At 57.0% G+C, this 26591-nt stretch overlaps 1 protein-coding gene across 1 annotated transcript in view; it reads left to right on the top strand.

Annotated features, from left to right (window-relative positions):
* Positions 1-26591, top strand: part of SPAG16 (sperm associated antigen 16) — a 464997-nt gene that overhangs the window by 294589 nt on the left and 143817 nt on the right. The window contains exon 13 of the mRNA XM_048484850.1: positions 21825-21890. Within this exon, the coding sequence (XP_048340807.1) occupies positions 21825-21890 (66 nt within the window). The remainder of the gene's footprint in view (positions 1-21824; positions 21891-26591) is intronic.

The following is a 26591-nucleotide window of genomic DNA, read 5'->3' as shown; positions in this document are numbered from 1 at the left end:
CCCCCCCCCACCCCCCCCCCCCCCCACCCCCCCCCCCCCCCACCCCCCCCCCCCCCCACCCCCCCCCCCCCCCACCCCCCCCCCCCCCCACCCCCCCCCCCCCCCACCCCCCCCCCCCCCCACCCCCCCCCCCCCCCACCCCCCCCCCCCCCCACCCCCCCCCCCCCCCACCCCCCCCCCCCCCCACCCCCCCCCCCCCCCACCCCCCCCCCCCCCCACCCCCCCCCCCCCCCACCCCCCCCCCCCCCCACCCCCCCCCCCCCCCACCCCCCCCCCCCCCCACCCCCCCCCCCCCCCACCCCCCCCCCCCCCCACCCCCCCCCCCCCCCACCCCCCCCCCCCCCCACCCCCCCCCCCCCCCACCCCCCCCCCCCCCCACCCCCCCCCCCCCCCACCCCCCCCCCCCCCCACCCCCCCCCCCCCCCACCCCCCCCCCCCCCCACCCCCCCCCCCCCCCACCCCCCCCCCCCCCCACCCCCCCCCCCCCCCACCCCCCCCCCCCCCCACCCCCCCCCCCCCCCACCCCCCCCCCCCCCCACCCCCCCCCCCCCCCACCCCCCCCCCCCCCCACCCCCCCCCCCCCCCACCCCCCCCCCCCCCCACCCCCCCCCCCCCCCACCCCCCCCCCCCCCCACCCCCCCCCCCCCCCACCCCCCCCCCCCCCCACCCCCCCCCCCCCCCACCCCCCCCCCCCCCCACCCCCCCCCCCCCCCACCCCCCCCCCCCCCCACCCCCCCCCCCCCCCACCCCCCCCCCCCCCCACCCCCCCCCCCCCCCACCCCCCCCCCCCCCCACCCCCCCCCCCCCCCACCCCCCCCCCCCCCCACCCCCCCCCCCCCCCACCCCCCCCCCCCCCCACCCCCCCCCCCCCCCACCCCCCCCCCCCCCCACCCCCCCCCCCCCCCACCCCCCCCCCCCCCCACCCCCCCCCCCCCCCACCCCCCCCCCCCCCCACCCCCCCCCCCCCCCACCCCCCCCCCCCCCCACCCCCCCCCCCCCCCACCCCCCCCCCCCCCCACCCCCCCCCCCCCCCACCCCCCCCCCCCCCCACCCCCCCCCCCCCCCACCCCCCCCCCCCCCCACCCCCCCCCCCCCCCACCCCCCCCCCCCCCCACCCCCCCCCCCCCCCACCCCCCCCCCCCCCCACCCCCCCCCCCCCCCACCCCCCCCCCCCCCCACCCCCCCCCCCCCCCACCCCCCCCCCCCCCCACCCCCCCCCCCCCCCACCCCCCCCCCCCCCCACCCCCCCCCCCCCCCACCCCCCCCCCCCCCCACCCCCCCCCCCCCCCACCCCCCCCCCCCCCCACCCCCCCCCCCCCCCACCCCCCCCCCCCCCCACCCCCCCCCCCCCCCACCCCCCCCCCCCCCCACCCCCCCCCCCCCCCACCCCCCCCCCCCCCCACCCCCCCCCCCCCCCACCCCCCCCCCCCCCCACCCCCCCCCCCCCCCACCCCCCCCCCCCCCCACCCCCCCCCCCCCCCACCCCCCCCCCCCCCCACCCCCCCCCCCCCCCACCCCCCCCCCCCCCCACCCCCCCCCCCCCCCACCCCCCCCCCCCCCCACCCCCCCCCCCCCCCACCCCCCCCCCCCCCCACCCCCCCCCCCCCCCACCCCCCCCCCCCCCCACCCCCCCCCCCCCCCACCCCCCCCCCCCCCCACCCCCCCCCCCCCCCACCCCCCCCCCCCCCCACCCCCCCCCCCCCCCACCCCCCCCCCCCCCCACCCCCCCCCCCCCCCACCCCCCCCCCCCCCCACCCCCCCCCCCCCCCACCCCCCCCCCCCCCCACCCCCCCCCCCCCCCACCCCCCCCCCCCCCCACCCCCCCCCCCCCCCACCCCCCCCCCCCCCCACCCCCCCCCCCCCCCACCCCCCCCCCCCCCCACCCCCCCCCCCCCCCACCCCCCCCCCCCCCCACCCCCCCCCCCCCCCACCCCCCCCCCCCCCCACCCCCCCCCCCCCCCACCCCCCCCCCCCCCCACCCCCCCCCCCCCCCACCCCCCCCCCCCCCCACCCCCCCCCCCCCCCACCCCCCCCCCCCCCCACCCCCCCCCCCCCCCACCCCCCCCCCCCCCCACCCCCCCCCCCCCCCACCCCCCCCCCCCCCCACCCCCCCCCCCCCCCACCCCCCCCCCCCCCCACCCCCCCCCCCCCCCACCCCCCCCCCCCCCCACCCCCCCCCCCCCCCACCCCCCCCCCCCCCCACCCCCCCCCCCCCCCACCCCCCCCCCCCCCCACCCCCCCCCCCCCCCACCCCCCCCCCCCCCCACCCCCCCCCCCCCCCACCCCCCCCCCCCCCCACCCCCCCCCCCCCCCACCCCCCCCCCCCCCCACCCCCCCCCCCCCCCACCCCCCCCCCCCCCCACCCCCCCCCCCCCCCACCCCCCCCCCCCCCCACCCCCCCCCCCCCCCACCCCCCCCCCCCCCCACCCCCCCCCCCCCCCACCCCCCCCCCCCCCCACCCCCCCCCCCCCCCACCCCCCCCCCCCCCCACCCCCCCCCCCCCCCACCCCCCCCCCCCCCCACCCCCCCCCCCCCCCACCCCCCCCCCCCCCCACCCCCCCCCCCCCCCACCCCCCCCCCCCCCCACCCCCCCCCCCCCCCACCCCCCCCCCCCCCCACCCCCCCCCCCCCCCACCCCCCCCCCCCCCCACCCCCCCCCCCCCCCACCCCCCCCCCCCCCCACCCCCCCCCCCCCCCACCCCCCCCCCCCCCCACCCCCCCCCCCCCCCACCCCCCCCCCCCCCCACCCCCCCCCCCCCCCACCCCCCCCCCCCCCCACCCCCCCCCCCCCCCACCCCCCCCCCCCCCCACCCCCCCCCCCCCCCACCCCCCCCCCCCCCCACCCCCCCCCCCCCCCACCCCCCCCCCCCCCCACCCCCCCCCCCCCCCACCCCCCCCCCCCCCCACCCCCCCCCCCCCCCACCCCCCCCCCCCCCCACCCCCCCCCCCCCCCACCCCCCCCCCCCCCCACCCCCCCCCCCCCCCACCCCCCCCCCCCCCCACCCCCCCCCCCCCCCACCCCCCCCCCCCCCCACCCCCCCCCCCCCCCACCCCCCCCCCCCCCCACCCCCCCCCCCCCCCACCCCCCCCCCCCCCCACCCCCCCCCCCCCCCACCCCCCCCCCCCCCCACCCCCCCCCCCCCCCACCCCCCCCCCCCCCCACCCCCCCCCCCCCCCACCCCCCCCCCCCCCCACCCCCCCCCCCCCCCACCCCCCCCCCCCCCCACCCCCCCCCCCCCCCACCCCCCCCCCCCCCCACCCCCCCCCCCCCCCACCCCCCCCCCCCCCCACCCCCCCCCCCCCCCACCCCCCCCCCCCCCCACCCCCCCCCCCCCCCACCCCCCCCCCCCCCCACCCCCCCCCCCCCCCACCCCCCCCCCCCCCCACCCCCCCCCCCCCCCACCCCCCCCCCCCCCCACCCCCCCCCCCCCCCACCCCCCCCCCCCCCCACCCCCCCCCCCCCCCACCCCCCCCCCCCCCCACCCCCCCCCCCCCCCACCCCCCCCCCCCCCCACCCCCCCCCCCCCCCACCCCCCCCCCCCCCCACCCCCCCCCCCCCCCACCCCCCCCCCCCCCCACCCCCCCCCCCCCCCACCCCCCCCCCCCCCCACCCCCCCCCCCCCCCACCCCCCCCCCCCCCCACCCCCCCCCCCCCCCACCCCCCCCCCCCCCCACCCCCCCCCCCCCCCACCCCCCCCCCCCCCCACCCCCCCCCCCCCCCACCCCCCCCCCCCCCCACCCCCCCCCCCCCCCACCCCCCCCCCCCCCCACCCCCCCCCCCCCCCACCCCCCCCCCCCCCCACCCCCCCCCCCCCCCACCCCCCCCCCCCCCCACCCCCCCCCCCCCCCACCCCCCCCCCCCCCCACCCCCCCCCCCCCCCACCCCCCCCCCCCCCCACCCCCCCCCCCCCCCACCCCCCCCCCCCCCCACCCCCCCCCCCCCCCACCCCCCCCCCCCCCCACCCCCCCCCCCCCCCACCCCCCCCCCCCCCCACCCCCCCCCCCCCCCACCCCCCCCCCCCCCCACCCCCCCCCCCCCCCACCCCCCCCCCCCCCCACCCCCCCCCCCCCCCACCCCCCCCCCCCCCCACCCCCCCCCCCCCCCACCCCCCCCCCCCCCCACCCCCCCCCCCCCCCACCCCCCCCCCCCCCCACCCCCCCCCCCCCCCACCCCCCCCCCCCCCCACCCCCCCCCCCCCCCACCCCCCCCCCCCCCCACCCCCCCCCCCCCCCACCCCCCCCCCCCCCCACCCCCCCCCCCCCCCACCCCCCCCCCCCCCCACCCCCCCCCCCCCCCACCCCCCCCCCCCCCCACCCCCCCCCCCCCCCACCCCCCCCCCCCCCCACCCCCCCCCCCCCCCACCCCCCCCCCCCCCCACCCCCCCCCCCCCCCACCCCCCCCCCCCCCCACCCCCCCCCCCCCCCACCCCCCCCCCCCCCCACCCCCCCCCCCCCCCACCCCCCCCCCCCCCCACCCCCCCCCCCCCCCACCCCCCCCCCCCCCCACCCCCCCCCCCCCCCACCCCCCCCCCCCCCCACCCCCCCCCCCCCCCACCCCCCCCCCCCCCCACCCCCCCCCCCCCCCACCCCCCCCCCCCCCCACCCCCCCCCCCCCCCACCCCCCCCCCCCCCCACCCCCCCCCCCCCCCACCCCCCCCCCCCCCCACCCCCCCCCCCCCCCACCCCCCCCCCCCCCCACCCCCCCCCCCCCCCACCCCCCCCCCCCCCCACCCCCCCCCCCCCCCACCCCCCCCCCCCCCCACCCCCCCCCCCCCCCACCCCCCCCCCCCCCCACCCCCCCCCCCCCCCACCCCCCCCCCCCCCCACCCCCCCCCCCCCCCACCCCCCCCCCCCCCCACCCCCCCCCCCCCCCACCCCCCCCCCCCCCCACCCCCCCCCCCCCCCACCCCCCCCCCCCCCCACCCCCCCCCCCCCCCACCCCCCCCCCCCCCCACCCCCCCCCCCCCCCACCCCCCCCCCCCCCCACCCCCCCCCCCCCCCACCCCCCCCCCCCCCCACCCCCCCCCCCCCCCACCCCCCCCCCCCCCCACCCCCCCCCCCCCCCACCCCCCCCCCCCCCCACCCCCCCCCCCCCCCACCCCCCCCCCCCCCCACCCCCCCCCCCCCCCACCCCCCCCCCCCCCCACCCCCCCCCCCCCCCACCCCCCCCCCCCCCCACCCCCCCCCCCCCCCACCCCCCCCCCCCCCCACCCCCCCCCCCCCCCACCCCCCCCCCCCCCCACCCCCCCCCCCCCCCACCCCCCCCCCCCCCCACCCCCCCCCCCCCCCACCCCCCCCCCCCCCCACCCCCCCCCCCCCCCACCCCCCCCCCCCCCCACCCCCCCCCCCCCCCACCCCCCCCCCCCCCCACCCCCCCCCCCCCCCACCCCCCCCCCCCCCCACCCCCCCCCCCCCCCACCCCCCCCCCCCCCCACCCCCCCCCCCCCCCACCCCCCCCCCCCCCCACCCCCCCCCCCCCCCACCCCCCCCCCCCCCCACCCCCCCCCCCCCCCACCCCCCCCCCCCCCCACCCCCCCCCCCCCCCACCCCCCCCCCCCCCCACCCCCCCCCCCCCCCACCCCCCCCCCCCCCCACCCCCCCCCCCCCCCACCCCCCCCCCCCCCCACCCCCCCCCCCCCCCACCCCCCCCCCCCCCCACCCCCCCCCCCCCCCACCCCCCCCCCCCCCCACCCCCCCCCCCCCCCACCCCCCCCCCCCCCCACCCCCCCCCCCCCCCACCCCCCCCCCCCCCCACCCCCCCCCCCCCCCACCCCCCCCCCCCCCCACCCCCCCCCCCCCCCACCCCCCCCCCCCCCCACCCCCCCCCCCCCCCACCCCCCCCCCCCCCCACCCCCCCCCCCCCCCACCCCCCCCCCCCCCCACCCCCCCCCCCCCCCACCCCCCCCCCCCCCCACCCCCCCCCCCCCCCACCCCCCCCCCCCCCCACCCCCCCCCCCCCCCACCCCCCCCCCCCCCCACCCCCCCCCCCCCCCACCCCCCCCCCCCCCCACCCCCCCCCCCCCCCACCCCCCCCCCCCCCCACCCCCCCCCCCCCCCACCCCCCCCCCCCCCCACCCCCCCCCCCCCCCACCCCCCCCCCCCCCCACCCCCCCCCCCCCCCACCCCCCCCCCCCCCCACCCCCCCCCCCCCCCACCCCCCCCCCCCCCCAAGTGTGTGTGTGTGTGTGTGTGTGTGTGCCTGCTGTCAGGGGTGCAATCCTTAAGCTAGCAGCACCAAAATTTCTGAGTATCTTTAGGAGACCCTCCTGATAATATCACCCAGGTTTGGTGAAGTTTGGTTCATGGGGGCCAAAGTTATGGACCCTCAAATGTGCAGCCCCCATCTCCTATTAGCTCCCATTGGAAACAATGGGGGATGGGGGCACCCCCTTTGGGAATTATATCTTCGGACCCCCTAGATCAAAACCCCACCAAACCTGAAGTGGTATCTGTAGGAGACTCCACTGATGATATCACCTATGTTCAGTGAAGTTTGGGTCAGTGGGGGCTAAAGCCATGGACTCTCAAATGTGTAGCCCCCAGCTCCCATTGGAGTGTTTTTTCAAAAAGATGCATATTGTAAGGAATTCCATAGAAGCAGAAATAAAAGGCTTTTTGGTGTAAAAGACCGTTCATTCCATATCCTGGAAAGCTCATTGCATTAATGGCAGGAATAAAGTCTCCCGCCAGAAGCACAGGTTATAACTCTGTCCATCCCATCCCCCCTCCCGGTTTCTCATGGGAACGGAGTTCTCATCTCTCTCGAAGAGATAAGGCCTCCATCAGAGTCTAGCCCCAGATGTCATTCCTACCCACTGCCCGGGTTATAGAACTCAGCCAAGGCCACATGGCTGTCTCTAAAACATCAACACCACTATTGGAATCCCCACAAGGCCAAGCAGGTCCAGGGAAATCCTTGATAAGGGGGAGGGGGAGCGACAGAGCCGTAATTTATCTGTGTTCTGCGGTTTGGCAGTGGGGAGATCACAAGGAATCCTGGATATTTCGGGTGACTATCCCAGGGTTAATCGCCAGTGGGAAATCGCCCCATGTGTGACCAGTTATCACATATACTTTTGGAAGAGCAAACCTGGCAGAGAATTTGGCCTGGAATGCAGTCATGAATCTGGTACCTTAACACACTCCCACCCATTCACCCCCCCCCTTCACAGTACTTTAAATATAAGATTTCCCCCACCTTTATACCCCATCAAACAAAAAGATGTTTAATTAATTCAATACTTGGCCGTCCTTTTTGAAAAGTTTCATCTCTCCCCACCCCCCCTAACTTTACTTTTAATTTGTCCAGGGTCTGTCTTTCTCCCAAAACAGAAGGGGAAAAAAAGATGGAAATGCAGGCACTTGATGAGGCATCACTGAGCTTTGAGTTCGAAGCAGTTCAGGGGCTACTTCTTACAGGATCTTTGGCACTTGGGTGCAGAGAGATGAGTATGGAAATATACACATAGTGCAACAGATACATAGAGTGCCATCTGTACAGCCATGCACATAACTGCTATAACATGGTAGATGCATTCCTGAAAATGACCATATGATAAAAAAATTAAATTGTTGCAAATGTTGTCACATAGGACACGATGGACAGGGACGGGAATCACTCGAAACATTCAGGTCTTGAAGGTTTCCTGCTCTTTTCCAACATGCCTTATGTGACCACCTGGTTGAAAAGTTAGGCTTAAACGACTAGATTAGCCCTATCTTTGATGTCTATATAAATTCAAGCAAGGGACCTGCAAGGACTTATGGGAGCCATCTCATTTCTCCTTTCCTCGCTGTTTCCTTTCCCCCTTCCTGAAAACCCTCTTCCTGCTTCCATCTCCCAGCCAACTAACCTTTATTTGCTCCTGGGTCTCCAGCATTCCCTCCTTCTCTCCTCCCTTGTGGCCTCTGCCTAGGGCCGTGGTGGCAAACCTTTGGCACTCCAGATGTTATGGACTACAATTCCCATCAGCCCCTTCCAGCATGGCCAATTGGCCATGCTGGAAGGAGCTGATGGGAATTGTGGTCCATAACATCTGGAGTGCTAAAGGTTCGCCACCACTGGCCTAGGGAAACTGTGGCCACATCCAGCACTGGCTGCCAGGTCCAGTTGCATGTGACCAGCTGTGGGGCCCAGTTGTGTGGTGGGGAACCCAGAAAGAATTGCAGGAGGAAATCTCATTTCCCCCTGGACCCCCTTCAACACTCTATTTCCCGTTCCCCTCCCCCTGGCAACCCCCATTTCCTTCTCTCTGTAAAGGATTCAATGGTGTTGATGGTGAAGTAACCTTGAGTGCATTCCACAGCCCGGGCGATGGGCCAGATGCATCGGCGGAGACTTTATCTTTGCGCGGGAGATGAAGACTCCGTTCCCATGGGAAGCAGGAAGGGGGGATGGGGTGAATGGTGTTATAACCTGTGCTTCTGGCGGGAAGTGCCATTCCTGCCACTACGTGTATGTGAGCTTTCTAAGATGTCTTAATAAACGGACTTTTACACCCAAAAAGCCTTTTATTTCTGCTTCTATGGAATTCCTTACACTCTCCCTTCCTCCTAGCCAACAACCTAACTTTGACACCCACACGCCCCTCCCCAATATCTTATTGACTTCAGTTATAGCAGGCCTTTCTGCAGAGCCATGAGAGAGAAACCAGGACATAATATCTGTGTCTAATTGTCAGTTGTTGATATTTTGTAGACTAGTCTATACCATCACCCCATTGAAAAGGGCAGATTTTTTTTTCCATCCAAAGAGGTGTGCAGAGAGGTTTTGCTTGAATGAAAAGAGTTTTAATTAATACACTATGTAAAATTTATGAAGGAACACATAATATCTTGGCGAGATTTATGCTTCACTGAACACTTTTTTGACCTTCACAGCTAAACTGTAGACAGAAAAGCAGTTTTGAAAGCTTTAGTGTGTTCACAGCTGAATTGTTTTCTCTGTAGTTATCCCTTTTAAAAAAAATAGCAGATGTGATTTCTTTAACTGGATCCACAGCTGAAGCTATTGAGAGCTGTTTAGAGCACCCACAGGCAGACTAATATTAAAAAATGAGGGTGATTAGTGTTCATGTGCATAGTAAAAAGATTTTAATTAAACACAGATTTTGCAAATGTTTTAAAGGCCTGTGATCGATCTTCTGCGGGCTGCCTGGGCTATTTTTATGATCTAATGAGGATATGAGCTTTTGTTAATCAGACCTCTGTTCCTTAACCTGCGACAGGAAGGTTGTTGTACTAACAAAGACTGAGCCTCGCTTTTGTAATAACTAGCAAACCCATGAGTGTTGATCCAACTTCCACGAGGTTGTCAATCCGGAGAGGCCAAAATAGGAGGAACTGGGAAGCAGCCGGGCCCGCGGCTTCATCCTCACCGAGTTCGTAGAGAGAAGCCTCCAGCCTCCAGGTGGGGGCCAGCGATCTCCTGCCCTTACAACTGTTTCCCAGGCAACAGAGGTTGGTTCACCTGGAGAAAATGGCCATTTTGGATGGTGGGCTCTATGGGCTCTATGGCAGCGTGGTGTAGTGGGCAAGAGTGGTAGACACTAATCTGGTGCGATTCCCCACTCCTCCACATGAACCGGATTCGATTCCCCACTCCTTCACATGAATGACAGACTCTAATCTGGTGAACTGGATTTGAAGAAGAAGAGTTTGGATTTATACCCCACCTTTCTCTCCTGAAAGGAGCCTTAAAGGGGCTTGCAGACTCCTTTCCCTTCCTCTCCCCACAACAGACCCCCCTTGTGAGGTAGGTGGGACTGAAAGAGTTCTGAGAGAACTGTGATTGGCCCAAGAGCACATGTGGAGCAGTGGGGAAACAAATCCAGTTCACCGGATAAGAGTTTGCCCCCCATGTGGCGGGGTGGGGAATCATATCTGGTTCCCCAGGTTAGAGTCCACCACTCTTAACCACTGCACCACCCTGGATGGTGCCTTGTGAAACCCCCCACACCAGTTTGTAGTTTGGGGCAACTGTGCCAGGGCTGCATCATGATGATTCCATATTCTTACAGGAAACTGAGGATCTCTAGCAGCTGCACCCTCAATATATGTAGGAAATAAGTATATGAGCACCTCATTGTAGCTGTGTTCATCTGGAAATGTGGCAACAAGCTTATTAAAAACACTTTTCACATCTTCGATTGGGACAAGGTCTGATGCAGCAAGAGAAGTCAGTCTAATTTTTAAATTGATATTAGTCTCATACCAACACTTTTAATTTTCCTGATGAGCCCCTGACACAGATGAAAATAAGGCCCTTTGACCTCAGCGGGTGCGAAGGCAATCCTCACCATAGCCACACGGGCCTTTTCAAAATCATGCTGGCATTTTTCCATGTGGGAATTTTTCTGTGTGGGCTTTTTCCTGAGTTTCCCCCCCATAGAACCAGGGTGAGGTATAATCAATGGACTGAATGGCGTGCTTCCGTTGGTAGCTGAGAGCATGTAGGTATTTGTAATGGCTGCTGGGTTTTAGACTTGAGTTGGGATTTATATGGGGATCCGGAGAGTCAATAAATTGAGTGGACTGGTTCACGCTCAGTTTGACAGTGAGATGAAACACATTACCGTTTACCAAATGCATGCTGTTCTTGTATTCATAATGGCTGCAACTACAATGGAAAGGAAAGCTATTTTCAGTAGAACGTACCTGAAAAAAGACTTAATATCCTCTCTTCTGCTTTAAAAAGTCATGTGCCAAAAAGGATTGCTTAAGATTCTGAGTTCCTTTAACTTCTATGTTTCCCAAACTCATTTGTTAAATGTATTGTCGAAGGCTTTCACAGCCAGATTCAACTGTTTGTTGTGGGTTTTCCGGGCTATGTGGCCATGGTCTGGCAGATCTTGTTCCTAACGTTTCTCCTGCATCTGTGGCTGGCATCTTCAGAGATGTATCAGAGAGAGAAGTCTGTTACACACTTTGTCCTGTTACACAGTGACCTGGACACAGTGTGTTTTCTCTCTGTGATACTGTAAAGGTTTCAATGGTGTTGATGGTAAGGGCAGCCGCCTAACCTTGAGTACATTCCACAGCCCGGGCGATGGGCCAGCTTCATCGGCGGAGACTTTATCTCTGCGCAGGAGATGAGGTCTCCGTTCCCATGGGAACGGAGGGGGATGGGATGAATAGAGTTATAACCTGTGCTTCTGGCGGGAAGTGTCATTCCTGCCACTGCGTGTACTTGAGCTTTCTAAGATGTCTGAATAAACGGTCTTTTTTCACCAAAGAGCCTTTTATTTCTGCTTCTATGGAATTCCTTACAGATACACCTCTGAAGATGCCAGCCACAGATGCAGGCGAAACGTTAGGAGCAAGATCCACCAGACCACGGCCACACAGCCCAGAAAAACCACAGCAATCATTTGTTCAACTTCTTTTCCAAAGTTAGATTAATCCTACAGGACTTTATTTAGCAAACAATTTCTCTGTCTAGTCTCTGCTTCTGTGACTGTTTGGAAACTGCAGGACTTCATAAAAAAACCAAAGCACAATTCACTTTTATCTGGAGAACAAAGCGAAGCAGCGGAGCTTTCCCAACTTCCTAATTCATGAAACATTCATACAGGCATCAGGTTATATTATAATAACACAGATGTGTCTTGTCAGCATTTCTTCTTTGTTTCAAGGGCTTTCACCGAAAGGCTTAAAGGCGTGCTTAATTTGTCTTTGCTCAAGTTGAGCATTTCAGCCTGTGAACATGTTCTAGTTTTCTCCTTTTCCTAATTAGGTCAAGAATAGTGGAGATCTTTTGGGTTTAGAGTTAGACAGTAACTAACTGTATCACACCTCCAGGAGGAAGGCAAGGTCCAGATCCTACGCTGGCTCCCAGACTAACTTGGCTGTCTCAGGTCCCAGCACTAACTATGCCAACCCTACTTAACTTCCAAGATCTGACAAGACCTGGGCCATCCCTTAGGGTAGAGGCACCTAACACCTGTGTTCCATCTTCAAGGATCCTTGCCTCTTTCACTCTTGGAACTCCTCCTCCTTGTGGAGCACTTTGTCCTTTTAAGGAGTCTTGCTTCAACAGCTACGGCAGGTCATATTCCATTTTGTCTCAGAAAGGCACTGCGCTGGAGCAGTTTCTCTGCTCATGGGAGTACTTTGCTATTGTTTGGCAACTATTGTACTCTTTATGAAAAGTGCCACACACTTAGCATCCATGACAAGTGCCACATGCTAAGCATCCACCCGACACGGGTTTCATTGAGTTGAATACAGCCACCTCGAGAGGCACTCATAGCAGATTGTACTTCAAGGGGTCTATTCATTTTCTTTTCATTTCATTGGTTCTTCTTGAAGACTTCACTGCATGGTCTACTTAGGGCCCACTTGTGCATTCCTGAAGCCTGGATGTTGATACAGGTAGAGTGCAGAAGTCTAGGATCCAAGTATGTAGTGTATGGATTTGAAAGGCACCAAATAACGTTCATCCCAAGAGTTACAGCTGTAGCTTTTAGCTCAGTTCTTGCTTTTGGGAGACCAGGCTGTCAGAGTTTACATGCAAAGAGTAAGCACTTGTGGGCGGCACGTGTGTGCAAGGGCACTCTCTCTGATACTCTCTAAGCAGTCTTGTACATGGCCTGTTGGTGCATTGAGATGTAAGAAGCAGATGGGCATCAACTGCAAAAGATCCACAGATAAATTGGGAACTAGATGTTCAAATCATGCTAATTATTTTAACACAAGAAAGTAAGAGAGGGAAAAGTCTGCTGTAAACCAGGGCTGTTTCCGCACGGCCTTTTTATGGCGCCCTGGGAACGGGAAAAACGCCGTCCCCAGGGAGCCATTCGCACAAGCGGCACTGCTGCAACGCAGCAGCGCCGACCTGACTGCGCTCCCCCTCCCCCAGGGCGGCATCAGGCCGCCCTAAAAAACAACCCTTTAAAGGGTTGTTTTTAGCCAAGCAACAGCGCAGGTTCTCGCGGCGGCGCCTATGCTAACAGCACCGCCGGAACACGCCATGTTTTCTCTTTCCATCAGTTCCTGGTTGTCAGTCCTGCTGGCTTCTGCTTCCCTCCCTCGCTGTCCTCCCACCCCCCCCCCCCCGGAGGTCGGAGGGCAGCGTGGGCAGGGCTTAGGAGGCCAGCAGGACGACGACAGGGACGAGGTAAGTGGGAGAGGGAAGGGGGAAGAGGCGGCTCCTCTCCTGCGGCGGCCTCTGCTGGGCCCGCCGCACGCCTTTATGCGGCGAACGGAAGTGCCCACCCCCACGCTTGGCAGAATTCTTGCCAAGGCATGCCCGAGGCCATGTGGAAACGGCCCAGGACTTGCTTTATTGAGAATACTTTTTCCTCAAAAGTAATCTTGTGTTTGCTTGCAAAATTTCATTAGACAGGACTTCTTTAATCTTCGGTTTTACATTGTATTATGTTGTTGCGTGGTTTTATTCTGATGTCTGTGTCAGGACTGAGCCTGTCAGTGCCAAATGGCAGGTAGGGCAGGGGAAGGCAGTTTACCATCCTCTGATGTGGGGCAAAAGTCCGGCGTCTTCCCCTCGGCGCCCTAGGACATCCCGGACACAGATCTTATCAAAGGAAGGTGTGAACTGTTCCCAGGTTCGCAACACTTTGTAGTTAATGCTTTGTAGTTTGTAGAGGGGAGCTGAAGCTGTTTGGCTCGGTGGGAGGGGGCAACGGGATATAGGAAAGGGGTTTGCGCAGGAATCGCCAGATTCCTCTTTTACAATGTTACCTACGCTCTGAATTAAAGACTTTAGAACAAATCTACAGTTTCCGTGATTTCCAGATCTGAGGTTTGACAGTCTGCCGCCCTGAGCCCTATCGGGAAGGGAGGGATATAAATCTAAAAATAAATAAATAAAATAATCAGATGACAGTCTTTAAAAGAGTCGATTCTAGAAGTTTTCTGCAGAAAGATGTACATTTTCAGCAGGGAGACAGTCCTTATGCAGAGGGAGATGGCAGACTTCAGATCATCTCTGAACATTCCTTGTTCTTCCCTGTCTAAAGAGAAGTGAACATTTCTTCAACAGAAAAAAAACAGGTTTTATTTGTTGTAACAGAATAGGTTTAGTGCATGTTATTTTTAAGGAGACGTTTAGTTATTACAGTGAAACAACATATTATATCTCATTCTTAAAAAGGCTGGGGAGAGTGGATCAAAAATGCACACCAGACGGGCGGGGAAAGGCAGGGATTTTTCTACAGAAGAAAAATGTGAAATGTTGAAATAATACATTGGAGGTTAGAAAAACCAAAAGTCCTAGAAGAAATGCACACTTCTTTAGGAGACGTGTGCCACTTACATCTTGTAAGGTCTTGACAGCTATTTACGGTAAGAACATAAGAAATATTTGCTGGAGTTGCTAGTAATTCCCAACCGTCACTAATATGAGTGTGGGGTTCTTAGTGTCAGGATGTGCCCCTTGGCTCATCCCCCCTCCCCCATCTAACCTTCCAGGAAACAAAAGCTAAAATGCAGCCACAGCTCTCCAAGCCCTGTCTTTTGTAATGTTAACTCTGTATTTGAATGTTGGTCTTCTTCCTTTTGTTATCTTACTGTAACTACAGGTTGCTTTATTCTGGGACTGCGGTCTCACACTTAGCAATGGTGAAATGTAGGAGTTAGGGCAGATGAAGATGGACAGGGAAAAAGCAGAAAAAGTAAAAATGGGAAGCTGGAAAATGAAGAGAAGGAGATAAAACTGTTTTCAAAGGCAGACGCATTTAAAACCCATTACAGTAGTTAGCCTGGATATGATCAAAGTGTACATCGTTTGAAATTTCTTGCCTTTTGTTTGCTAATCAATTATTTCATTTTTCAAATTTGATCAATCAATGGAATGTCTTGGTCAACTAGTATGTTCTTGGCTACCCCTGAAAAGATTAGTTCTGTTCTATAAATTACATGATCATTCCAGTCTACTGGCTAACAGAAGATTTACAAGCGAGGACCCACATAAAACTATTTCTATATATCAATAAAATCACTTCAATTTAATATCCTGTGCCTGTTATCACAACATCTTATAATTTAGTAGTTGATTGACCCAGGAGGAGGGAACTGATATACCATCAAGCCCAACCCCTCAACTAGATTTCATGCAAACTATAAAGAATCATAACATAAAAAGTGTAGGGTAGGGGGGCCAGCAATTATAGCTGTAAACTAAGTTGCTGCTCTCAGCTATAGACTCCTTGGTGGAACAATTCACCGCCTTCACAAGCCCTGGAATTAGGATCCCTGCAGGGCTCATCCGTGAGCAGAGTAGTTCTATCTCAGACTGGGAGCCTCCTGGCTCTTGGGTTGGAGGACAATACACTGGACATTTCTAGGGACATAGAGACTCACTTCAGCAGATGACTTCCGGTGGAGCGTAACACTCTTCTGGGGTTATATTGAGAGAGATAGTCCCATATGTATGATGGTCCCAGACACTGGATCAGCTGGGCTAGGGGGTCACACATAGATCCTCTTATGAGAAGCCAAATGTAATAATTTTGAGAAAAAAGGGTGAAAATATCTTCTTGGAGTATGCTTGGAAACCCATTTAAGCAGTGTAGCTCTTTTAAACACCTTGGATCCACATTTAAAGAGACCTTAAATTGGAACATGCATTTGGCAACAGTCAGGTCTTCTGAGTTAAGGATAGTGGGGTCTATTTTGTGATTTTATTATACTAAAGGAGGCTTCCTTAGAACCCTGTCTTAAAATTATTGAGGTTGTCTTTCACCTTCGTTGTGGAGTTGAAGTGTGGGGATGGAAAAATTACACTTTATTCAAAATAAAAATTTAAGGCGTGTTTTAGCTGTCCCAGAGGGACCTTCCGCTGCCCTGATGAAGGCAGAGTCTGGTCTTCCTTCACTTAGGGCACATTCACATCTTGTTCTAAAATTATGGGGAAAATAAAACAGCTAGATTAAATTTGTTTACCAGTCAATCATTTAATTTTATGCTATGTAAAGATCCAACATGCTTTGATTTCCTTAATAATAGCTTCTTCTAGGGCTGTATTTCCCTTGAGTGGGATTAGCACTGACATTTTCTTCACCAAATAACTTGATTTTGGACATTTTCAGGGGTAAGGTTGACATCAGGCATGTCTTTGGCCATGCTGTCCATCCACCGTTTCTTTGGTCTTCCATGTGGGTGGTGGCCTCCAGGGTCAAAGTTTAGGGCCATTTTTGCAACAGAAGTCTTCTCCTGACGCATAATGTGCCCGGATCACTGGAGCTGTGTTTCCCTCATTTTCTTTGTAATTGGTGTAATTCCAAGTCTTTCTCGTATGACTTCGTTTCCTTAATAATATAGTTTCTCAGTATTCAATCCCAGATGACCTTCTGAGTCTATCAGCAGATAATTCCCATTTTAGAGACTGGGTGTATAAATTGGGCACCTTGATGGATAGATCACTAATCCTGAAACTGAAGTGTTCACCATGGTATAAATTATTCAAAAATGATCATCTCAGAGCTCTTCATTTAGTGAACATTTCAAATCAAAATCTTAGAGTGGCATTCATGCCTTTATGCTTCCAAATGATGCCAGTGACTGTATTGGCAAAACATTATTGTCAAGCAACAAAAGATCAGCTCTTTTATAGCTGTGGATCCTTCGCTCTGGAGGATTTACCCCATTATTTGTTTGATTGCCTATTGTATGTGGAACCCAGCACTGAGTTTCTTGTTGGGATAGTCTTTGGTTTACATCTCCACTCAGGTGCTGAGAAACCAATGATTTTGTTATCAGATTCTGATGAGTATGTTACTTATAGAATGTCTTTGTATGCCCTGGCAGCAAAGAAAATGAGGTCTAGTGTGGTTCTCTTAGAGTTGATTTTATAGGTTGTCATGTTTTATTGCTGTATATTTTATTCAGTGTTGTATGTTTTATTTTTCTATGTATATTTGTAATGTTTTTTATCTTTTATAATGACCAATAGCTGCATACAATTAAATTCATTCAGACATATAGATTCTCTCATCCCCCCCTCCCTGACCTGCCCCCACTCTTGGTACTTATCTCACCCCGACCCCACCTACCACCTCCAGAGCAGCTGCCATCTCCCCACCTCCCCTATTGCTCTGCCTAATCATGGACCAGTGCTGCTGCCGGGCTGTGGTTTCCCCCCCCCCCCCTGCTGCCAAGCCGGCTGTGGTTTCCTTCCCCCTTTCGCCTCCAGGGTGCCTGGGCCTGGATCGGCTTCTGGTGTCCTTCTCTGCCCATTCCCCCCCTTTTTTCTTTTGGTTTAACTTCAGCTTCCCTCCCCTTGCTGCAGGGTGCCTGGGCCTGGATCGGCTTCTGGTGTCCTTCTCTGCCCATTCCCCCCCTTTTTTCTTTTGGTTTAACTTCAGCTTCCCTCCCTTGCTTTTCGCCCTCACCTCACCTGGAGCTGCTTTGGGTAGGGATGCGTGTGTGTGAAGGAAGGGTTTGTCACTCCAGGCAATCAAGACCTTCCCTCCCCCCAAAGCCATGCTGGGAAGGCTTGGGTCCCTGCAGCAGCAGCAGCCAGAGCACTGTTTGCACAGATTAATGCACAACCTTTTTTAAAAAAAAAAACCCTGGGGATTTTTGACCTCCTGGCTTGCTGTTTTCTTTTTACTTTTCAGATTTTTCTGCAGGGTTCCCTGATTCTGCAGAAACAAACCTGTTGGGGAGCAGGGTGCCCCCTTCTATTTGCAGATTGAAATACTCACGGGCGGAGGCCATTCTTGAGAAACAGATATATACATAGCCATGTACTCCACATAAAATAACATTTCCCCAATATAGACTGATATTTTACCTTGCCTTCTCTGTGTTGCTCACTTAAGGACATTGTTCAGCATTGTTCCAACCCGGTTCTTTTATATTTAAAGTAAGTAAATGGCTTTAGTTGTTCAGCTTCCTCAGTTTAAGGAATGCATTATAGCCATGGCCTGCTGTTACTATAGATCAGGCTTTAAGAAATCAGTCAACGTCTCTTACCAGATAGCCTGTATGTCTCATTCCATACACAAACCTCCTGGGGAGCTAAACTTCATTGATTTTTCCACCCCAGGTTTCCAGGTTGGAGATGCAGCAATGCTCTGTAATTTTCCAAGAGAGTGTTGCTTTCAGCAATATTACATATTTGCTGCTGCAGCTGCTGGAGGAGCAGCAAAGTCCCTTGGAGATCACCTTCCAGGGCCCATTGGGCAAAGCAATGTCCTGCAGGAGGCCCTGGGACTTAGCCGGGGTAGTTTTCACCATAGCACAGACAGGACAACCTTTAATATAAGCCTCAATGTCCTTGCACATAGATTTCCACCAAAACTGCTGCCGAAGGAGATGCAACGTTTTCACAAAGCCAGAGTGCCCGGCAGACTTGGAACCATGCCCCTGGTGGAGAATCTGAGAGCGTAGCTGGGGCGGCACATAGAGCAGTGAGCCACGACACCAAACACCATTACGCAATTGCAAGCCATTACCACCCTCCTCTGCCAGTACCGGAGACTTGCCCGCCTCTAGGAAGGCGGAGAGGAGGGACAGCAGAAGGCGGGGGCTCTGCCCCTGATTGCAAGCGAGTTACTGCCAAGCCCAAGTGGGAGGGGGACAGAATTGTGCAGGAAAGCGGGAGCTCCACCTTCTGGTCTGCCCCTTCTGGCAAATGGGACAGGGCATCAGCCAAACGGTTGGTTTTGCCCAGGAAAAAATGCACAGTGAACCGAAACCATGCAAAAAAGTCAGCCCAACGGATCTGTTTGGTAGATAGGCGGCTGGGGGAGCAAAGCGCGGCCAAGTTTTTATGATAAGTCCAGACCTTGAATGGATGCTCCGCTCCCTCTAAGAAGTGCCTCCACACAGTCAGAGCAGTCTTAATGGCACAGATCTCCTTATCCTCAACAGTCCAGTTCAATCCTGCCCCCGAAAACTTGTGAGAAAAGTATACACAAGGGTGCAAGCGGCCATCTGCGCCTTTCTGTAGAAGAGCAGTGCCCAATTCCTTATCCGAAGCATCCACATGCAAGACAAAGGACAGAGACGGGTCGGGGTGGGCAAGGACAGGTTCAGTGGTAAAAGCAGCTTTCAAAGAGTCAAAAGCAGACTGGCAAGCCGAACTCCAAACTAACGGGGCATTGGGGCGGGCTGCTGAAGGACCCCCTCCCTTAGTGCGCAACAGGTTGGTCAATGGGAGGGACAAGGAAGCAAAATGCAGAATAAAGTCACGGTAAAACTTAGCGAAACCTAAAAAGGACTGTAGCTGCTTGCGAGTCCAAGGAGGGGGCCATGCCACAACATCTGCCACTTTAGCGGGGTCCATTTCTAGACCCGCCGCTGAGACTCAGTAACGCAAAAACTGGGGCTTATGAAACTCACACTTGGCAAGCTTGACAAATAGAGAGTTTGACAAGAGCTGCTTCAAGACCTGCCGTACCAGAGCAATATGGGACTTTTCATCCTGAGAGTAGATTAGTACGTCATCCAAATAAACTGCAACTCCCATGAATAGCAAATCATCCAAGATGCCATTGATCAAACTTTGGAACACGGCTGGGGCCCCAGAGGGTCCAAAAGGCATAATTAAAAAGTCATACTGTCCATAGCGGGTGTTAAAAACAGACAAATGTTCATGCCCCTCTGCCATGCGCATTTGGTAGTACTCTTCACGCAAATCCAGCTTTGTAAATATGCGTCCAGTGTAGGTTTGCCAGAAAGTCCTTAATCACAGGCAATGAATTTTTGGATAAGAACCTAGCAGGGGCTTTATCCGGAAAGCCAGCAGTAGTTTTGCTGTCCCAGTGTTGTTTGTGAAAAAGAAGGTTGGGTCCTTCCAGCTATGTACTGACTATCGGGGATTGAACACTGTTTATCATGTGTTCTGCTATTGCTGATTTTTCTGGCTGAAATAGTCTGCAGTCTCCAAACACGAAAGGCACTGCAGACTATTTCAGCCAGAAAAATCAGCAATAGCAGAACACATGATAAACCAACCTGGACACAGAATATTATTTGAAAAAACAGAAATTCTGGACCCACCTTTGAAAAGCCACTACCGCCAGACTACACAGAAAAGCAATTGAAATCCATAAGCACATGGACAATTTAACAGAAAGGAAGAAACTATGAAAATGAACAGAACTTGGCTGCCAGTGTTGAAAAATACTAGAGTCAAGACAGTTGACCAGCTCCACACAAACACAGGATGACCATAGACAAAAGAAACAAAGGCCAGGATACTTCTATTCAGATGTTCCCACCAGTGACCTTGCTATCTCCATTGTTACTCCCATGCTATAGACTCTACCGGCTACTCATACTTCTATCCAGATGCCCTCAACTATTGACCTGGTTGCCTTCTTTGTTACTCACAGACAATGTTTCTCCACCCACCCTGGACACTCCAACAGATATATATACTCCACTTGCTTTCCCAACATCAGATCCTCTGAAGATGCCAGCCACAGATGCAGGCGAAACGTCAGGAGAGAATGCTGCTAGAACACGGCCATACAGCCCGGAAACCACACAGCACCCCAGCAATTCCGTCTGTGAAAGCCTTCGACAAAACATTACATTTCTTTATCAATTTGGTTAAACAATATTAGACCAATTTTAATATTCCTGATTTATATTCCTGATTTTGAATACTATCCAAGCAAATTTAGCTACTTCAAGAGTGATTTCAAAATTTTTGCTAGAGAGCATGACCACTATAGGACTAATAAATCCTTCTAATGCTATCATATCATTTGCAATTGAACGGGGCGGGCGCTTTCCCGGTGGCCGGCTTCATCCTTGCCCGGGCGCACCAATTGCCCGTGGCCGGCTGGGCAGTGCCCACCCCATTCAAGTGCCCACCTCACTTCCACCCTGTTCTCGAAAGCGTGGGCTGGTGCTTTTCCGGGCGGCTGGCAAGGCCAAAGCCGCTGGGTCTTCATCCTTTGCCCGTTCACCCTGCAGGCAGCAGGGCTGTGGCTTTTATCCATGCTTCTCTCAGAATGAGTGGAGTAAAAGGTAAAAAAACCCCAATATATACAGTGTTATCTTTATTTTAAATGTCAAAAATTATTTGCGGCTCCAAGTGTTTTCTTTTCCCGTGGAAAACGGGTCCAAATGGCTCTTTGAGTGTTAAAGGTTCCCTACCCCTGGTATAGTAGAAGGGAAAGGGTATTTGTCTTGTATTTATGCCTTCCTTCTGCTCCGTCCTTTGTCACATTTCAGGTTATACTGTCCTTTGTGCAAGGACTGGGCACTCTGGTGGCACTGCAGACAACAACGACATCTGCAATGTTTGGCTGGTTCCGCACAGGCATTGTGCTGCCTCTGCCACTGTTTGCACGCCAGCTGCAGGGGCCAACCAGGATTGCTGGGATCCCAGAGCAGGAGGCAGCACGGTCTGCCCAGAAATGCTGTGTTTCCGTGTGAACCGTGTAGCCAAGAATCCCGCCACCCGCAAATCCATCCCCCCAAGAATCCCTCTCCATCTGAGAATCCCCCCCACCTACCTGCATGGCATGGTGGCAGCCTTAGAGTATCCCCTCTAATGGCAGACAGCTGGGGAATCCACCATAATGGTGGAGGGTGTGGGGATTGAGCGCTTCCTGCTTGCCGTAGTTTACCCAGGGAAGCAGGAAGCATTTGCAGCCCGGGTTAATTGGAAAAAAAGTGGCTAATGTAGCTATTTTCATTTAACCCCGATTCTGGCCACTAAAACGGGTTAGCAGCATTTGGGGGATGAGTTCTGTGGGGACTCCCCTTCCAAAATGATTTTGAAAAGGGCCTCAACCCGTTTTTCTCGGCCCGTGCAGAATCACCCGTGGTGTTGCCTGCCCAGCATTCTGCTCTTGCTATTGTGATTAGTCTTGCTTATCTTCTTCTTCTTCTTTTTGTAGGGACTTTGCGCTCAGACCTTCTGTGGCCACCTGCATTCCTGCAACCATGCTACATTCAACATGAAGGTGAGGAATAAATACTATAAAGGACTGTGGTCAATTGTGCAGGATATATCTCCAGCACTCAATGATTGCCTTGTATGTGACACAGGTATAGAAATTAGTGCTGAGTGACGTGTTCTGCGGGTAAGATTTTTACCTCAGAAGTAGTGATTTCCCTGATAAGTGACCCTCCTTCCTGAAATCCCACTCTCTGTTGACTTATTGCAGCTGCTTTTCCTTCTCTGCTTCTGCTGTTTTTGTGGTCTTTTTTCCCCTCTATGCCCAACAGTAACTGCATCACAGAACCGTAGAGTGGGACGTGCCCTGATAAGCCATTTAGCCCAAGGTGCTGCTCAGTGCAGGAAGCTGACCCAAGTTTGCTCTTTGCTAGAATAAGATCTCTAGTGTAACCACCTATCATATGTTAATGGGTCTTTTGTTCCAAATCTTGGAAATGTAGCTAACGAGGTGGCCTCACCTGGAGCCTCCGGAAGGGGGGGAGGGAGACTCGGGCCCCTTCCGCACGTGCAGAGTAATGCACTTTCAATCCCCTTCCAATGCACTTTGCAGCTGTGCGGAAGAGCAAAATTCACCTGCAAACAGTTATAAAAGTGGATTGAAAGTGCATTATTCTGCATGTGTGGAAGGGACCTCGGAGGCCTTGGGCAGAAGACTGAACCCTTTCACACCTTGTTGTTCTGATAATCTGTGGAAAGGTGGGAGGGGGTGTTTGAGCTGGAAAAAGGAGGAATAAATGTGTCTGCAAAAGCCAGGAGCCCCAGATCTGACTTCCTGCAGTTGGAGTTCTTGGTGCCTTACCCAAATGAAGGGGTTCCCCGATTTTTATATCCATAGAGTCTCTGGACCCCCCCCCCCATTGTGCCAAGATCTAACACCCCTTTCCATAAGTTATTGTTATTTTTCTGATAGGCAAACCATCTATATTTCCTTTCGCTGTTCCTTTTCCCTCATCTGTGAAGCTCCCTTTAATCTTTGCTATTCCAGCTTTAAAAAATTATTATTATTATTGCTTTTCGTTAAGGATTCTGTCTTACCATATATATACTGCTTTATAAGTTGGACCTCGAATATAAGTCGAGGCAATCTTAATTTTACCACCAAAAAACTGGGAAAACTTCTATTGATCTCGAGTATAGCGACTAGGGTGAGAAAATGCAGCAGCTACTGGTAAATTCTCAAAAATAAAAATGGATACCCAATAAAATAATGTTTTTGAGACATTTATTTCAAAGAAAACAGCATGGTATCAATAACTTTAAAGTTCTGAAGTGGGCATATATAACTCTCACAGACAGTATCTCTTCTGGAGAGTTTCATAGGGAAGATGTTCCAAACAAGATCCCCTTTTAAAAAAGTCCCTACAGGTTCTCCTTCAACACGGATAGCTTATCATGACACAGTGAAGATGCTTGCATGGTGATGGCCCCAAAGCAAGTCTTTTTTGCAGGTCTCAAGCTCAAGTAAATAAGTTAGTTCATAGCAACTGACTGCTGTTTGGAGTTATGGAACTGAAGAGGAGAGGGCGATTCTCACAGAAAACAGGAAGGAGAAATGTATTTCCTGCCTCCCTGACTGGAGGATGGGAATCAGCCATGCCCCCTGCCCCATCCTCAGAGGAGATGGACCCTTCACAGCGTACTTCCAGTGGCCGTTCTCCTCTGGACCAGTTCCAATTGATGTGCCACTATTGCCCGCCTCTGCATAGCATCCCTGGGCTTCCTTGGTGGTCTCCCATCCAAATACTAATCAGGGTGAACCTTGTTTAGCTTCTGGAATCTGATGAGATTGGACTGTCCTGGGCCACCCAGGTCAAGTTTTCCGTCAAGCTAAGAATTCCATGATTATGTAGTCACTTCCCTCCAAACTTCCCAGTACCTAATTGTCTCCTCACGCAATACCTGTCAGGCACAACACTGGATGTGATGCCAGCCCCCTGCTGTGTAATCAGTCGGATCTAGTTAGGTGCTTGTGTCACTAAGGACAGGTGGGGCCTTCTGGTCTGGCTATTGTAATTTAATGCTGTCGTACCTCTGCTACTCTTTCTGCCTGCGCTGTTGTCTCCTGGCAGCAATACTATTTCCTTGGAAAACTCTGAAGTATGTTGAATTCAGGCATTTTCAAGCAAAGGACCGACATTTCCCTGCATGACCTCAAATGACTAAATGAAGCAGGTTGATTTTGCAGATTAGTATATTATTTTGATATGGAATATTACAGCTGGCATTAAACATCATGCTGGAATCATTGGTTGACATCTTTAGTAACTTAATTAGGAAAGCAGGAAATTGCCAGTAGAGGGTTGATTAAACAAAGTGAGGGGTACAGTTTTAGAGAAGCTGTAATTACAGTTATATAAGTTAATCATAGATACGTGCAAAGCAAGCAACTGAACTGTAGGTGCACGCAATTCTCCTGCCAAATTGTTCAAACTTATCTTTCAAACCCACTTAACCATCACTCTTCGGTTGCAGTCTCTGGAATATGACCCAGCTCTGAAATTATACCTGAGGTTTCCAGAGACCTCCGTCCTATGCCTGAGAGTGGACTCAATGTGCAATTTCTTTTGAGCCACACAGGTGGATTCCACATAGCATAATAATAACGGGTTACATCCATTATTTTTGAATCTGGATGTATTTTATTCTGTTTTTGTCCTTCGCATGAGCGCCCATTGTCTGTGAAGGAATCCGTTTTCTTTCTGCCCCTTCACATGAACCCACTTTTTTTTTTCAGTGCAAACATGCAAGTGCAAACATCCCATTTTCCGGCATTCTGATTGGCTATTCCATCACCACAGTCCCCCTTTCTCCCGCTCCAGCCTCTGCTAAGGGAACGCTTCCAATTGCTGGAGAATCCACGACAACCCTGCTGGAGAGCCCAGGACCTCCCCCTCCCATTTCCCCAGTGTGGGAAAAAAGTTTAGGGCTTTGAAACCACAACACATGTTTGCATGTGCAACCCTCCCCCCTTAACGTTGTGATATGCAAAATGAAAACATCTGTCCGGAAAGGGAGCAAAGCAAGATGTCCCATCCATATCCAGAGGTGTGCATCTGCCTAACTGCGTGCTCTGAGCACCCAAAAAAGAAAAAGGAAAGGAAACGGGGCCTTTGCTCACAGTGGCCCTGCTTGTTGTGAATCTGTTGCTGTACACATTTGGGGGAAATTGGTGCTCACGACTGTAGGAGAAAACATTTTTCTGAAATGGTGGGCTATCACACCGGTTAGCACAGAGGTCTGCAACCTGCGGCTCTCCAGATGTTCATGGACTACAAATCCCATCAGCCCCTGCCAGCATGGCCAACACACATTGAAAGTCTAGCTGTCCTTCAACAAATAGTTCTGGATCATTCCCACTTTCATTGGTCTGACAGCCCCCAAATTAGTAGCATCACCAAACAAATGCTTGCCAGTGAGTCTGGAGAGATGTTTCTTCTCTGCTACTGGCTGCAGTCAGGCTCAGCCCTCCAGCCGTGCCATTAGGCAAGTTAAGGGTCTGCATAAAGGACTTTTCAGAAGAGCTGCATTGTGCCTTCAGAATAAATCTAACTACTGCCATACTTTTCAGGGAAGAATTGCATCTACGTTCTTCAAGCATGATCGTGTGTCTGGGTCGCTTTCGGCATTCATTTTTCATCCCAGAGGAATCTCTGGCAATGCTGGCTCTTGCTCTTTTCATGGTAATAATTTATTCCTTGGAGAAACAGACAGGAGTTGGACGAGATAACTTTCCAGCAGCACCAGAACTTCCGTTTAGCAAAAAGCTCAGTTTGATTATCGTTATGGCAGCTGTTGACTTTTTTCAAAACTCAACTGGGTAAAATGTTAAGGCTGGAGAAGCTAATTCAGCTTGGGGCTCATGATTTCAAATTACAGGTATAATTAAGCTGCATGAATAGAGATAGAAAACAACAACACTTCTTGTTATTTCAAATATAGTGACGATATACATCTAGATTACATTCATATAATGCCATAATAGCAAAAGAATAACTACAGTCTTTTAAAACATGTTAATTTGTTTTATTATTTTATAGGCATAGGCCGTTTCCGCTTCCTCCTCAGATCGGTTAGGATGTTTCACGCCAAGAGTTCTGGCGTGGGCGGTAAGTGCATGCCAGCCTGCCTCGGCATGAACGAGTGGCGAGCCGGAGGCCGCAGATCGGCAGGCGACTCCATGCAGACGAGTCAGTTTCGCAAATCCCGCCCACTCCGCGGTGTCCGTGGAGTAAGCCATGCTGGAAGTCTAAGCAGCTTCATACAGCTGCTTTCTCGACCCTGGAGGTCGGAGGACAGGTGAATGGGCAGGGCTGCGACGCTCCAGCAGGCTATCAGCTAATGCGAGGACAATGGCGAAGGGGCGGGCCGGAGCATAGCCTTCCGGGCGGCGCCGTTCGCAGACCAGCCATACCCGGAAGACGCCTTCCCCAACAACAACCCTTTAAAGGGTTGTTGTTTAGGGCGGCCTGACGCCGCCCTGGGGGGAGGGAAGCGCAGTCAGGTGCGAACGGCGGCCTGGGGGCAGTGTTTTTACCGCCCCCAGGCCATCGTTAATGGGCCGTGCGGAAACGGCCTAAATCTTTAGAGTATCTAACTAGGATCTGAGAGACGCAGCTTTGAATCCCTGCTCTGACATGGAACCTTGCTGAGTGTATTTGGGTAGTCAGACCATCTCAGCTTAACCTACCTCACCAGGTTGTTGTGA

This window comes from Sphaerodactylus townsendi, linkage group LG02 (genome assembly GCF_021028975.2).
Source record: "Sphaerodactylus townsendi isolate TG3544 linkage group LG02, MPM_Stown_v2.3, whole genome shotgun sequence".
Classification (NCBI taxonomy): domain Eukaryota; kingdom Metazoa; phylum Chordata; class Lepidosauria; order Squamata; family Sphaerodactylidae; genus Sphaerodactylus; species Sphaerodactylus townsendi.
Note: the sequence above shows the minus strand (reverse complement) of the source record. Positions and strands in the feature narration are given on the sequence as shown.